General features: G+C 36.8%; 1 protein-coding gene across 2 annotated transcripts in view; it reads left to right on the top strand.

Annotated features, from left to right (window-relative positions):
* Positions 1-14,765, top strand: part of CSMD3 (CUB and Sushi multiple domains 3) — a 1,080,374-nt gene that overhangs the window by 982,221 nt on the left and 83,388 nt on the right. For both annotated transcript variants that reach the window (XM_003782396.2, XM_003782397.2), the window contains 4 exons: positions 8,945-9,025; positions 10,007-10,120; positions 13,215-13,403; positions 13,810-13,956. In XM_003782396.2, coding sequence (XP_003782444.1) covers positions 8,945-9,025; positions 10,007-10,120; positions 13,215-13,403; positions 13,810-13,956 — 531 coding nt within the window. The remainder of the gene's footprint in view (positions 1-8,944; positions 9,026-10,006; positions 10,121-13,214; positions 13,404-13,809; positions 13,957-14,765) is intronic.

Here is a 14,765-nt window from a genome sequence, read left to right on the forward strand (position 1 = left end):
CCAAAGATAAACATTTCCTCTTGATTTCTAATATTCTCCATTTTCAGGGAGAGAAACAGACTGATCATAAAAATAATAACGACACAAAAGCAATATTTTTGAGGAATTTAAACCTGGTAAAATGTGCTTCTGAGGTTCATGTCTACTGACTAGTAAATTTTCTCCAAAATGGAAAAAAACAAGTGTTGATTTTCTACTCATTAGAAGTCGGGTTATATTTATTAAATACTTTGCTTTCAAGTAGAACTGCTTCAGCTTATTTCAGATAACTTTTGAAACAACACCCTGTCAATAGAAAAGAGGCCGTACTCTGTGAAATACTTTAAAGAGGTTTATTCTGACCCACATTTGAGGACCATGACTGGCAGCCACACTCCAGGAGCCTAGAGATGTGGATCTGCTGTACTTGGGGTACAGTTTGGTTTTATACTTTTCAGAGAGACAGGAATTACAGGTAACGTCATTAATCAAAGCATGGAAGGCATATTTTGATTTGGCCTGAAAGGGTAGGACATCTGGAAGTGGGGACCCACAGGTTAGAGATAGGTTTAAGGATTCTTTAACTGACATGCTGAAAGAGTTAGGGGAAAATGAATGACAGGTTAAGATAAGAGTCTGTTAATCAGAGACACACTACAGAACCGTGCCAGGAGGCAGTGGCTGAGGACCTTCCAGGATGTCTTCATAGCCTTCAGCCTGTTAATGAGTCATCAAGGACTTCTCTAAGGAAGGAGGGGGGCGTGGTGAGGCACGTCTGATCTCCTTTCTCTTGGCTAGCCACTCAGTTTTAGGGGATCCCTTGGCCAAGAGGGGATCCAGTCAGTCAGCCGCTGGGAGGAGCCTTACAATTTTATTTTAGTTCACAACTGTCGAATTACATAGCTGCACATAGAATTATCAGTGGTTTCCCTCCCTCAGATCCTACCCAAATCATGAGATTATCATACTTTAATTAGTCTGGGTCAGTACGGAAGTCCACCAGGACTTAGATAGAGCTTGGAGTTTACAAGGGAAGGTAGAACATTATTTTTTTTTTCCCCTCCTCGGTTAGGAATACAGTGTCCTTACTTGGCAGAAAGGTTATGCGCTTGTGCTTTTTTTGGTTTGGAGAAGGAATGGCAAATTGCCACTGTTCTGTTTTGTCTTTTTTGAAGAAGCCTTTAATAGCGCAGTTGAATAGAAGTAGATAAATGCAGCATTCTTTTGAAAATGGCTTGGATGTTTCAATGCAAAGAAAATGGGATATTAAAAATAACCAAAAATTATGGCCAGAATCAAGCCTGAAAGCGATTTTAAGAAGCAGATTTGCTGTACCAGGAGCCTGATATCTATGTACATTTGAACAAAAATGGGGCACTATTCAAGTAATAGTCATCCTCAAAGATACTAGAATGTAGAATACGATCCCCTCATCTAGTTGCTGAATAGTCAGTGGTGTTTAAAAGCTGGATTACATGTCAAAGAAAATGATTTCCCCAAGGAGAACAGAGATTTAACTCAAATGTGTATTTTAAAGTGTAAATAGCAACTTTATGTAGTTTTTCACTTAATGTTCATGACTGCAACATGGTTTCTAAGAACAAACCATGAAAAGTGTGGACCTCAATGTGTGCGTACACTCTTGAAAATTCAGATGATGTCACATATAGATCTTAATAATTTCAGTTCTATCAATAATTGTGTGACCTCATCTGCCTCATTTTTGCTTCTCTCGGTCATTTTTTCTCCCCACCTGACTCTTCAGTAATGAAATTAGATGATTTATAAGGTAACTTCAGGTTAGTCTATGATTTGAAGCCATGCATTATTGCCTATACGTGTACCAGATGTGTTTATTTTCTACCAAAGTAACCAAAGCATCTATTCTCTACAGAATGTGATATTTTCTTAATTTAATTAATTGGTATTTCTTAAGTGTGATTTCCAAAGCACTATACTAATTGTGTTGAGACCACAGACATAAACAATACATGTTATAATATGCTGCTAAATGCATCGATTTTATATTAGAGTATAACGCATGTCAATGCAAAACAATAAAGAATCTCAGCATTTTCAAAGTATAATCAATTCAAATCAGAATAGAAAAAAAGTAAATAGTTTGATATGTCTGGGAAGCCACATGGGTGCTTTGAGTGACATTCTGTTTGTGAGGAAGGTCAGGTTGTACAGGGCACCAGCATCATCACAGCAGCCATCCTGGTGTCAGTACCTGTCAAACAGCGACAATATTCTGTTTTTAAAAGATATTATGTGTCAGGCCTTATATTAAGCACTTTACAATATTTTAACTTAATTTTAGTTTTATTTCCATTTTACAGATGGGACAATAGAGGCAGAGTGTTAGCAATTGCCTAAGGTCAGAGTTCTAGCAAGCAGCAAAGCACAGATATGAACACTGTTAGTCTGTCTTCAGAGTAACCATGTGATCAGTGTGCTGTGTGCACAAAACCAGCTACCAATGCAAATTGGAGGATATCTATTTTCCAGTGACATTGGAAACATCTTCAGAAAGAGAAGCAGAACTGCACGATGTTAATTTCTCTCTACAGCCTTCAATTACAAAACATCTGAAGTATCACACTCCAAAATCTTATTACACCCTACCCCTATCAACCAAAATATCATACCTAAAATTTACTCATAATTACCCAAATAATTGCCAAATCAAAAATTTTCTCCATGAATAAAAAATGAAAATTACAAAAAGCAGGAAGTGCTAATATTGTGTTCTTATTCATTTATAAACACCACGTGTCTTGAAGGAATGGAATCCCAATTTAATGCAATAATAGCTTATCCTTCAATGGTAAACTAAAATGTGCCAGGTGGTGTTCCAGTGTTTTACACAAGTAAATACATCCTCATATCCACCCTTTCAGATGACATAAAACTGTTGCAATTATCATTAATAATTTACAAATGAGAAAAGCAAAACAGAGGATAAGTAATGTTTCCAAATCTTCACAGTTTGTAAAAACAAGATTTGAACCCAGAGAGTCTGTATTAAGTTCATACTCCATGTTATAGGATTGTGTGTGCATGTATGTGTGTGTGTGTATGTATATATGTATGTGTATTCATTCACCATCTTTTCAGTTCTTTGGTGTTCAATATTTGTTGAATGCCGCTATATGGTGGGCACAGTATTTTTATGTCCTGTGGAATTAGCAATTAATTGCATAAGCAAGAGTCTTTCTTCACAGAGCTTACATTCTAGTGTAAGAAAATAGGTAGCAAACAAATAAATAATTCTTACAGATTGTGAAAATTACCAGGGGAAAAATAGAGTAACTGCAAGGGGTCAGCCTTAGGTTGTATGATCAGCGAAGATATCTCACTTTCAGTCATGTGTAAATAAAGTTATACAAGAGGCAGGAAGATGACTTTTAAGAAAGTGAGATAGACATAAATAAAATTATATACAAAGTAAAGTTTTAAACATATTACGAAGAGTTAAGCTGTCAACCACTTGATGGTTATTTTGATTGGAGAATTGAGGAGACTATAGTAAGTGTTAGGTTGGAGACAGATTAGATTTTTCCAAGTTCATTATTAAGGGATAAAGCGATATGATTTAATATCTTTTAAGGGCTGAGAGTAACATCCTAGTGAGTGATAACCCCATGACTATTACTAGTCTTTGAACTTTAGATAGAGGAGAGGAAAATCTTTTTTTATTTGGAGCTGAAAATATAAGCTGGTTATTAATAGGTAGGGGTGAAGTTAGACAAAGTTAGAGATCTTTGGAGATCATAATCAGGACTTAATAATTTTTTTTTTTTTTGGCTGTTTTTGGCCAGAGCTGGGTTTGAACCCACCACCTACAGCGTATGGGGCCGGTGCCCTACCCCTCTGAGCCACAGGTGCCACCCTAGGACTTATAATTTAATGTATAAGTCATTTGGGAACAGAGTTTTTTAAAAAATCAATTCACAATTATTTATTTAACACCCACTACTATAGACATTCTTTTTTAAAGGAGAAAAGAAAAAAAGAAAGAAAACAAATCTATTTAATGTATGTTATATAACATGGGAGAACAAAGAAGTTAGAGCTGAACAATTATGCACTAAGATGGACAAGAGTAGTAAAGCATGAAAACATGACCAGGCAAAGACAGAGGCCGGGGGAGGGGACAGGCAGCAAAGTGCCTGGGAAGAACTGGCTTGAACAATGTTTGTTTGGACAGACTTTTGGCTTCAACTCCCTGCCATTAATGATGTGTATGTTACTTTTCTCTGGCATTGGGAAAATGTCTTCAACTGGAAATTTTTATCTCCTACTTTCATAAAGAAAAAGGGGAGCTGAGACGGAAATTCGTGCCCTAGCTTATTTTTTTTAAGGTACTTTTAGTTTAAAATAATACATATTGCAAGGTAGCCTATTTCGAGTGGAGTGTTCTGAACTCCTTCCATATAAAGTCTATATTCAAATATCACTAGTTGTCCCAAAAATGTCCTAAAAATTTTTGTGGTGCCAATTTCCAGGCTAGCAAGTTTTCCAGAAATGAACGCGTGGGATAGGGAGTGATTGTGGCAAATACAGGAGACTCGGAAGACTTTGACGCAGCTGAATGTGGCAGGCATCTTGCACAGATGAGGGATTAGTGAGACTTAAGGTGATGAGCTTGCTTTATCTATTAGGAAATCAATATGAGGGCTATAAAAAACTACAGTAGGTTGATAACAGAGAAATGGCAACAACAAAATATTATCCAAATGAAGTTTGTCTGTAAATGGGGGGAAAATGTGTCTTAGTTTTCACCTGGAACTTAGTTGAAACTGTGTAGGAGTCAGGCAAATAATTCAACCATTCTGAAATTCAGCATCTTTTTGAAACACGGGCATACTGACACATATCTTGATGTCGCATTTAAATGACCGCATAAAGGACCTTGCAGAGTCCTTTGCACACAGTGGACTCCACATGACTACTATCCTGATTCTCTTCAGCCTCTTCACTGGTATGTAGGAAGGGTCCTATCTGAGAGATGCAGAGGTATGCACCACACCAAAAGCCCACTTACTAACACAGATGCGTTAGGTTCCTAGAGCTGCTGAACCAAAGTAACACCAAGTACCAAAATCTAGTCGACTTAAATCAATAGAAATTTATGCTTTCCAAGTTCTGGAAGCTAGAATTTTATATCAGCAGTGTGAAGTGTCCAGGTGAGGATCCTTCCTTGCCTCAACCCAGCTCTGGTGGCCAGCAGTACCCTCCTTGGCTTACAGAAGGGCCATTGCAGTCTGCTCTCATCATAACAGGGCATTTTCCCTGTGTCTCTTCTTTTGTGAGGATAGTAGTAGAATTGGATTAAGAGTCCACCCTGATTCAGTATGAATTACATCTGCGACAGCCCTATTTCTGTCTTTGTGTGTGTGTGTGAGGCAGAGTCTTACTTTGTTACCTGGATTAGAATGCCATGGCATAAGCCTAGCTCACAACAACTTCAATCAAACTCCTGGGTTCAAGCAATCCTCTTGCCTCAGCCTCTTGAGTAGCTGGAACTACAGGCACCCATCACAGTGCCTGGCTAATTTTTTTCTATTTTTAGTAGAGATGGAGCTTCTCTCTTGCTCAGACTGGTTTCAAACTCCTAAGTTCAAATGATCCTCCCGCCTCAGCCTCCCAGAGTATGAGAAAAATAGGCATAAACCACCACAACTGGCCAACAGCCTATTTCAAGTAAGAGTCTCAGGTTTCAGGATTGACATGAATTTTAGGGGAAATTATTCAACCCAATACAATAGATATTAAATGACAGGGTTCTAGGTTGAGATATTGGCAGCAAGAATAGAGAGAAATTGGACAAATGCTACAGTTACATTAAAGAACATTTAGTAGAAGTTGGTGGAGATTGAAAATGAAATTGTTGTAATGCTTATGATTGATCTTTCGTAGTACTTTGCCTTCAAGAATCAAAAGGGAAACAGACTTAAAAAGATTATTTTTAAGACTCCCTTGCCCTTTATGTTTATTCAAAATTACATAGTTCAAACCTGTCAAGCATCGCAGGCAGATCCCACTTAGACACCCTCCTCCAGCACTCTCTGAGCTACACTTGTCCTCTTTCATGCCCATTTGCAATTTTAAAGTTGAGAGTCGTCTTAGGGAAGGCTTTGAGAGACTGCGTCCCCACCGAGAAAACCTATATTCTGTCAGTTATTTAGTAAATATTGGTTAAAATATAAGTATAGTGGCAGGAGCTAATTACGGAATTGTAAAAAGGCAGATAAACAGATAGCCTCTGTCATGTTACCTGAAGTCTGTAAGAAGACACAGTGAACAAATGAGCAAAAGAACAGAGGATAATAAATTTGGAAACAAGCCATGCTGACATGTGCCACAAAACAGCAGTGAGAGATGGAAAGGAAGGCAGTGAGGAGGCCAGGAGATGTTTAGCCCAGTAATAGAGAAATGAGAATTGAGATACAACCTCAGAACTGTTAGCCAAAAAAAAAAAAAAAAAAAAAAAAATCTGTGAAGTCACATATGTGGAGATGTAGAAACAGAAATTTTGTTCAGAATCAAAATGTATAAAATTGATCAAAATTGAATTTCTCTTATTGTAGAGGTGGCAGATACCTCAGACCCTTCAAGGCCTTACAATGACCCCTTAGCTTTTAGGGCCACATTTTATAAAACTGATGGTGATTGGAAAGAACAAAGAAAAAGACACACTTTACCTCACAGCACAAACGTCGTCTCACAAAAATAACATAATATCTCTGCCCTCATATTCCTCATTAGTAATAATTTACAACCTCTGGTCTTTTAAACTTTGCAGCTGAGTTATCTTGGTAATTCTCTGCATTGTTCATAGATGGCCATAATTGTGGATTCCATACAGAGAAAAATTTGCTTTTTCTTTAAAGAAAAAAAGAAAACAATTGATGATTACCATGAAGGTTAAAAATAACTGTATAGGCAAACAAAAGCGAAATAATATGCATACAGCATCCCTACATCTCCCTAACTTATAAATTGATCTCTGCTGTATGTTAAAATCAGACAGTGTTCTGCTAACCTCTAATTCAGACTCTCGAAAGGATTTCTCTGTGCAGGCCTCTCTGGACCTTCTTTCCCTTTGTCCTCCTCTTTGGCATTTCTTACAATTATATTTTTACCTTAGAACTACACCCCCTTTAATGTCTATGTTCAGGAAAACGATTTTCAGACTTCTTAATTTCTCTCTACTAAACTTTTTCTCTAAAACCCAGGTTATCTTTCTCTGCCCTGGGCTGCTTTCTCAGCCAGTCTTTCCTCTCGTGGTGACTGCCCTGTGTATAGCAGGGCTTTACTTGCAAATTAACATCTTCACACACCAAGTGCTTTTACAAACAGCTTAAAGTGCTGGAAGAAAGATGTTTGAAGTGAGGGATAACAATTTGCAGCAGGAAATTGAAACAATTTTTTTTTTATTCATCGCTCTTCAATCTACCTTTTGAAATCGTTTCCTCTTCTCTCTGCCCTTAGTACCTGGAAGTTTATTAGTCAAGTATCCTCTTACAAATAGTTTTTGGTTAGATGATGATGAATCAATGACTTGGTCCTTTGCTCAAGTTTTTGTTCAAGTTTCCTCTTCCTTCTGAAATGCTCTTGTGTCCACAATAGCTCTTTAGAACTGGAAATACCTTACTCCTTCTTTAAAGTTTATTCTATTCCTCTTTGTATAGAGAAGTCTTAATTACTCTAGTTGGTGCTCCTCAACACTCCCATAAGACTCCTGTAACAAAGACAATGTTGCAGAAATGGACTTTGAAGCTACAGGACATAAACTTCAGTTCTGGATATGCCCCATACTAATTGTGTGGTCTTAAACTTGCTACTGTATCTTTTAAATCTCCTCCCCATGTACACACTGAGTACATGAAGAACTGCTAAGCTTTAGTAATGAATTTAGGCATATAAAAAACCTGTGTTTGCCTCAGATGTTATCATAGTGTAACCATGTTTCTTGAATGAATGAGAGTATGGTGCATTTTTAAAAGACTTTTAGAGAAAACAAGACAATCAAACAAGCTCTTGTGTAACAAAATTTTTTTATATTGTGTGGGGCTAGTAGGCATGGTGCTGTATTCATAGAGACCTTTTCTCAGTTGGCTTTAAATTGTACCAAATACAAATCTATCTAATACAATAAGATGACCTGTTCAAGTGACGCAGATTGTTAGAAACATGACATTTAACAAACAGATATTTCATTGTTATAGGAAGGTAGCATGGTGGGAGAGAACCCTGGAGCAGGAATACCTAACAATTATACAATAGTATCTGTATTTAAGGAACAGATACTTCATTGTTATACTAACGTAGCATAGTGGGAGAGAACTCTGGAGCATGAATACCTAGGTTCAACCCCAGGCCTGCCATATTATAACCGAGTGATTTGGGCAAATTCTTAACACTCTTTAGCAGTTTTCTCCTTTATAAAATGGATTTAATTATCGAAACTGTTATATAAATTGAATATTAAATTTTCGGAAAGACTGAGTTACTATAAGCAAAGTGTGCTATTGCCTGGAATAGAGTAAACTCAGAGTACTGGTTTTCAGTTTTCACGGATGCTAGGGACTTTGCTAAGTGCAGGGGATTCTGTGATAAACTTTGGGGAAGAGGCCTTAGTAACATGAATACTAATTTCAAGCTGTCATCATGCCAAAAAGAAAAAGAAAACTAACCTGGGTTTTATGAACCGCATAACAAGAAGAGAATGAGAGCAGAAAATGAGAAGTAAAAAGTAAGCTGTGTTATGTTGGGAAAATACTTTGCCATTTTCTATCAATGTTATAGTAGTATATTTTTAAAATAAATAATTTAAACTTAATAGATTGTATGTTTTGTTTTTATTCCTGTAGAAAAAACGTACCTACTTTTTTTGCCACATGTGAGTAAACATAGCTGCTCAGAAAAAGAATAAACATATTGTCTATTTTTATAGCCTATCAACTAAGAGTGTGCCAACCTCCACCACCCGTACCCAATGCTGAAATTTTGACAGAAGATGATGAATTTGAAATAGGTAAAGTCCCGTTCAATTATTTTCAAAGAAAACTTGTTCTTGGCAGAACTATTTGTTTGAAAACAAGCAAAGGATAGCAGTAACCTGTCTTTAGATCCCCTTCCCCTGGATTGAGAGGGATTGTTTAGAATTCTTCAAAAAGGAGAGCCATGAAAGAGGATAGAGAATTTCAAGAAAAACAATTAATTTTGTTTTTCTAGGATGTGCAATTAGAAAACAGTGTTGGGATTTGAACCATGTAACTCTACTCTGGTGATTCTTTCCATAATAATATTTTGCTGCCTTCGGATAGGATAAGATAGTTCTTCCTTCTGTTCTTTGAATTCAGGCCCCAGCCTGGCTCGGTAGAGTGAATAGTATGTGGGGTATATTAGAACACATGTTTCATTTATATGCCTTGGAAAACGTTTGGTTGATTGTAGTCAATTTAGTGATAAATAAATTAATAAAGAGAATAAATTAACCGAATCCAGATAATACCCCAAAGTTTGTAAAATGATGCACGAAGACATCTTAATGTTGCCATAATAAACTTCTATCCTTATAATTATAATGTTAATTTTGGTTGAGACATATTAAGGAGCTATCAATGGGCAATCTAAATCTAATTTGAATACAAAAGCAGTAAGTAGCAACCTTCTAAATACTTGATGTATTTTAACTGAATAGTCTACTTATACCAACCAAATTGTTTCCTTATGCCTGTTGCTTGTATCCAGCCAGCAGGTACCATACAGATGGACTGGGAGTGTACTCTTGTTTTCAGTAATGATTGTCCGATGCTTACCTATTAAGTACTGGTTATTCAATAATTTGAATCTCACTCAAGCTTATATAAGTAATAATTTTTGTGCTGATTAAGAATGACTAAAAGAGAAAATATTCTACTCTTAAAATTGAAATATATGTTTATTTTTATCATTGCTTTGCTGTTCACCTGAAGATGTTCTCTTCTCTCTCTGCCCCTCTTGTTTTAAATAGGTGATATTATTAGGTATCAGTGTCTTCCAGGATTCACTTTGGTTGGTAATGCAATTTTGACGTGCAGGTTAGGAGAACGACTTCAGATGGATGGAGCACCTCCAGTTTGTCAAGGTACCAGTTCTGAAGATGATTCACGTCTTCAATGTTGTTTGTTTTACGTTTAACAACATACCTACAGCACTGAGGAAAATCTATAAATGTGAACTACTTAGCTGGCAATAATGTTACAAGTTACACATGACGGTATTTCATTTAGAAATATTCCATTAGCTCTCAAATTTAACTTTAAACATCTTTGCTTCTTTCAGGTTTTATGATTTCTAGTAAACTTCAACTTATGTAAATTATTTTTGCTCTGAAAGGTGGAAGTGAAGAAAAAGAAATATCACTTTAAATAAAGGCTGCAATGTTCATTGCTTTTCCTTGGAAACTGTTTCCATGCTAGCTTCTTTTAACTTTATTCCCTACCTGTTTAACATGAGGCTCTGAAGAGAAGACAAACAAAAAATAAGTTTTACGTGCCCTTTATCACTTAAAGCCATCATGGGGTAAGGGAGATGGCAGTCATCTGGTGGTACCAAAACAGTGTTTGGGAAAGAGACCAAGAAGCTGTAGAATCGCCTAAGTTTAATAGCCTGGGGGGCAGAGGAAGGTGGCTGGAGGTGTTGTTCCCTGAGTCGTCAGTTCTAAATGACCAGTGAGATTATTCTGGTAGAACAGAACCAGAGAACACATAGTCTCCACAGCAGGTGTGCAGGCAAAGACGCAAAAGTGAACGACAGTGGGGCAGGGACTTCCAGGAATTTACTAGGTTACCAGGGCGAGATGGTGCTGGGACCTGGAAAGATGTTCCAGAGCTAAGATGTTCAGGAATCATTCACTGTTGATTTGTGTGGGAGTCAAGTGTGTACGGCAGTTTAGGCCAGGCGTTTCTGGAGGGCTTCTTGACCAGAGTCCAAGTGCCTCAAACTCCTCAAGGCCAGCAATAGCCTGGTGGTCTACAGAGAATGTCTAGCACCTGCCAGGCTCAGGGCTAGGATTCCAGGGGTCCTGCTGACTACTGTGCAGGATCCTGGGCTCTGCCTTTCAGGTGCTACAAGTGGCCCAATTGTTACCTGGCAACTGAGAACAGAGTACCTAGCAACCAAAGGTTACCATTACTTGAGTCCTGCTCAGGCATAAACTCACTGAGGCGAGTTGGGCCAGTTTATCCCCAATTCATAAAGTTTAAGTTGTAATCACAGGATCTGCCAGCATGATTTCCCTGTCCTTTGTTTCCCTTCTTGTGATTGCTAATGATTGCTTGAGGCACCTTGCTTTGAATAACTTGAATTAAGTTTAAGCGTTATGCTGTCAACAGGACTTACGATTTTTGATTGAATAAAGAGACTCGTGGGAGAATGAACCGGTGCTGCACCTGCTGGCTGCACTTGAGAAGCTGCTGGCGTGGCATGTGCCTCTCACAGGCTCCCAGGGTTATTTCAGCTGAGATCACTGAATCTGAGCTTTTCTCATGTCAACTGTCCTCAGTGCAGCTCCTGGCAAAGGTTGTGGGGACCCAAGCCCCCACAGATTTGTGTAGCTCCTAGGCCAAGAACAGTGCCTAATGCGTACTAACAAAACATAAATATTAGTTATTTGAATAAAATTTGATTGTATTTGATTATCCTTCCTAAAACTTTTTGAATTATTTCTTTCATTGAGAGTTCTTCCTGAGGATGTGGAAATCTGTTTCTTGTGCAGAATCTTAATTTCTATAATAAGCCTAAGCCAAAATATCTGTTTATTTTTCTATACATGCTGTAAATAGGCATTAACATCTGATTTTCCACCTTACTGGGATTCTCACAAGAAGATGAAAGAATTTTCACAAGTGGGGGGGGGGAAAGACAGGTTAGGAGGTGAGAGTTTCTTGGAATCTTAATCAGTGCTGTTAGAACTTCTTGAAGTTGTTGGGTATTATGTAGTCTGTCATTTATGTTCCAAATATTTAGATGTTATTCATGCTGTTTTTACATCACACAAGACTACATTCTAGTCCCTTTGTATTGTGTAGGGTTCATACCCAGATATTTAGATATGTAAATGGAGAAGCTGGGGCATCAGTCTTTTGAGGGAACTGTATATGGGGAGACAATTTGGGTGGGCAGAGGAGGCGTGAAGGAGTGGCTTCTATTGTGGCCCCAGTACATAAACTACCTTGTGGAATCTGAGAGGGCAGGCTTCCTGCTTTTATATTTGGATCCTGACTCACCAACAGTTTTATTTAATTAAAATAAACAAAACAATCCAGGTAGCTTATATATTTAACAATGCCTTATTTCTCAGATTTTCAATGCCTTATTTCCAAGATCAGTTTCCTGTAGATTAGTAATTGCAGCTCTTCTTACTCTGTCTGGTATGAAGAATACAAAAGAAAGACTATAATTTTTCTCTCATGATAATACTTCAGACACTAGTTAAAAGGTAATAAACCAGAGTCTTTATATTAATTAATAAGAAATGTAAGCAAAAACTTGATTTTGTGCTTTTGTTTAATTGAGTTAATTTATAAGCTTGTTAGAACAGGTATTTGTTTGGAATCTGTTAGAACTGATCTACACTGTTTTGCCATCAAAATATTTTAAGTTATTTGATTATTTTTACTCTTTGTAAGAAAGAATCATTTTTCTCTCTGTTCACCCTTGGATCTTCTTTAGTTCTCTATATTCCACTTAAAGTGTGGGAAAGGATTCCAAATATGCTTTTCTTACAAGAATTCAATTTCAATATAGATGAAATATAATGACTGATTAAATAGCGTAATTAAAAAACACTGAGTTCAACTGAATCAGTTAGACTTTGGCACTTTAAACTTAAGGGGTATCAGTTTTATTATGTGCAATAGTTTCCCCAAGCTGGTGAAAAAAAAAGTGAGAAGAAAGAGGAAGAAATAAATGTCTTACCTTTTATTTACCTATTTATTTATTGTCCAGAAAAGTGGTGCATCTTCTATGAAGAGAAAAAGAAATCAATACTGTAAATTTGTAGATCATTCCTCCATTTTTGGAATGGGAAGCTTAATACAAGTTGTCTCTTCTAACAAATAATTCAAAGGATTTCCTCTTTAGAGTTATTGAACATGAAAGCAGAGTCCTCTATTTAAAATGCAGTTTCACTGAGGTTCTAAAATACTAGCTCTATTTAATAATCTCTTTCTTGACAGTGCTCTGTCCTGCCAATGAATTGCGGCTAGATTCCACCGGAGTCATACTGAGCCCTGGATATCCTGACAGTTATCCAAATCTTCAAATGTGTGCCTGGAGCATTTCAGTGGAAAAGGGTTATAATATCAGCATGTTTGTAGAATTCTTCCAGACTGAGAAGGAATTTGATGTTCTTCAGGTGTATGATGGTAACCAAGGGTTATATTTACTGGATAATCATAAATTAAGTCCAGATGCTGTATTTATACATGCAGACTTTGAGTATAAAAGTGATTTGTGGATTTTAAAGTTAGCTAAAGAAAAAAAGGTGATTTTATCTTGTAGATATTTTTAAAAGCAGCAGCACTCAATTTACCTTTATATCATATAAAATTATAGTTAGCTCAATTATTGTTTTACAGATTGTACATCAGCTATAGAATTAAATTGTTTAGAACAAACACATTTTTATATTATGTTTTTAGTTACTATTGGTAGATTGGCTACGGAGAAGTTATAGCATATTTAAAACTCTTCTAAAGAGATAAAATGGTAAAGATAAATGAGAACATAATTGTTCAGTTTTATCTAAATTGTATTATTTTCTTTCTGAAGGACCAAATATTCAAAGTCCAGTGCTTATTTCCCTCAGTGGGGACTACTCATCTGCTTTTAATATAACAAGCAATGGTCATGAACTATTTCTTCAATGGTCAGCAGACCACGGCAATAATAAAAAAGGCTTCCGGATAAGATACATAGGTATGGAATCCTTATGACATCAGCACAGATCTTCCCTCATCCTCAATATGTTTGTGATTAAAGAGCACAAACTCTATTCAATTATTTATAAAATCAAATCACATCTCTTCCCTTGATGTTCCTTGAACAATGTCTGTAACCCTTCTATTTCCTATTGTAATGATAATCATTCTGCATCCCTCCTATGAATCCATAAAATATTAAAAGCACTTAGGATACTTACGACGTAGGGAAGTTAGTTATGAATTAAACTAAAATGTTTCATCCTCTTAAAGATAGATTTGTTTTCCTGGAACTCACAAAAATGTTAATAATGTTTCTCAACTGGGTATTATCTGATGTATTCAACAACCCCTTTCAATGACAAGTTTCAACACAAGGTAGACATACAGTGGTAAAAATCTTACTTTTAATTTGTATCCATCTACTTATGATACTTGCTAAGGCAACTTGAATATTGAACGAAAGAATGACAAACGCATCTAGCAAACACCCTCAGGTTTTAAAAGATAATTGTCACTACTGCTTTTTATTGAGTGGTATTTAAACAAATGCGGGAGGAAAAGCTTTTAGCATCAAGGGGCTGTCCATTCTTTGTATGCCTTCCTGTTTAGAAGCGCTACTCACCCTGAGCCAGTAATTTTCTTGTTGAGTCAGTGTACATAAATGGTTCCTACATTATGTGAAGGCTGTATTCCTTTTCATTATTGTCATCCCAAATCATGTCAGATGCCACGGATATGTGCTTCATAGCAGCACACCTCAATGTCCGTCAGCTGTCTCTTTATATACTGTGTTCAGACCATGCC

Source organism: Otolemur garnettii, unplaced genomic scaffold, assembly GCF_000181295.1.
Source record: "Otolemur garnettii isolate 467f Iridium unplaced genomic scaffold, OtoGar3 scaffold00004, whole genome shotgun sequence".
NCBI classification, from domain to species: Eukaryota; Metazoa; Chordata; class Mammalia; order Primates; family Galagidae; genus Otolemur; species Otolemur garnettii.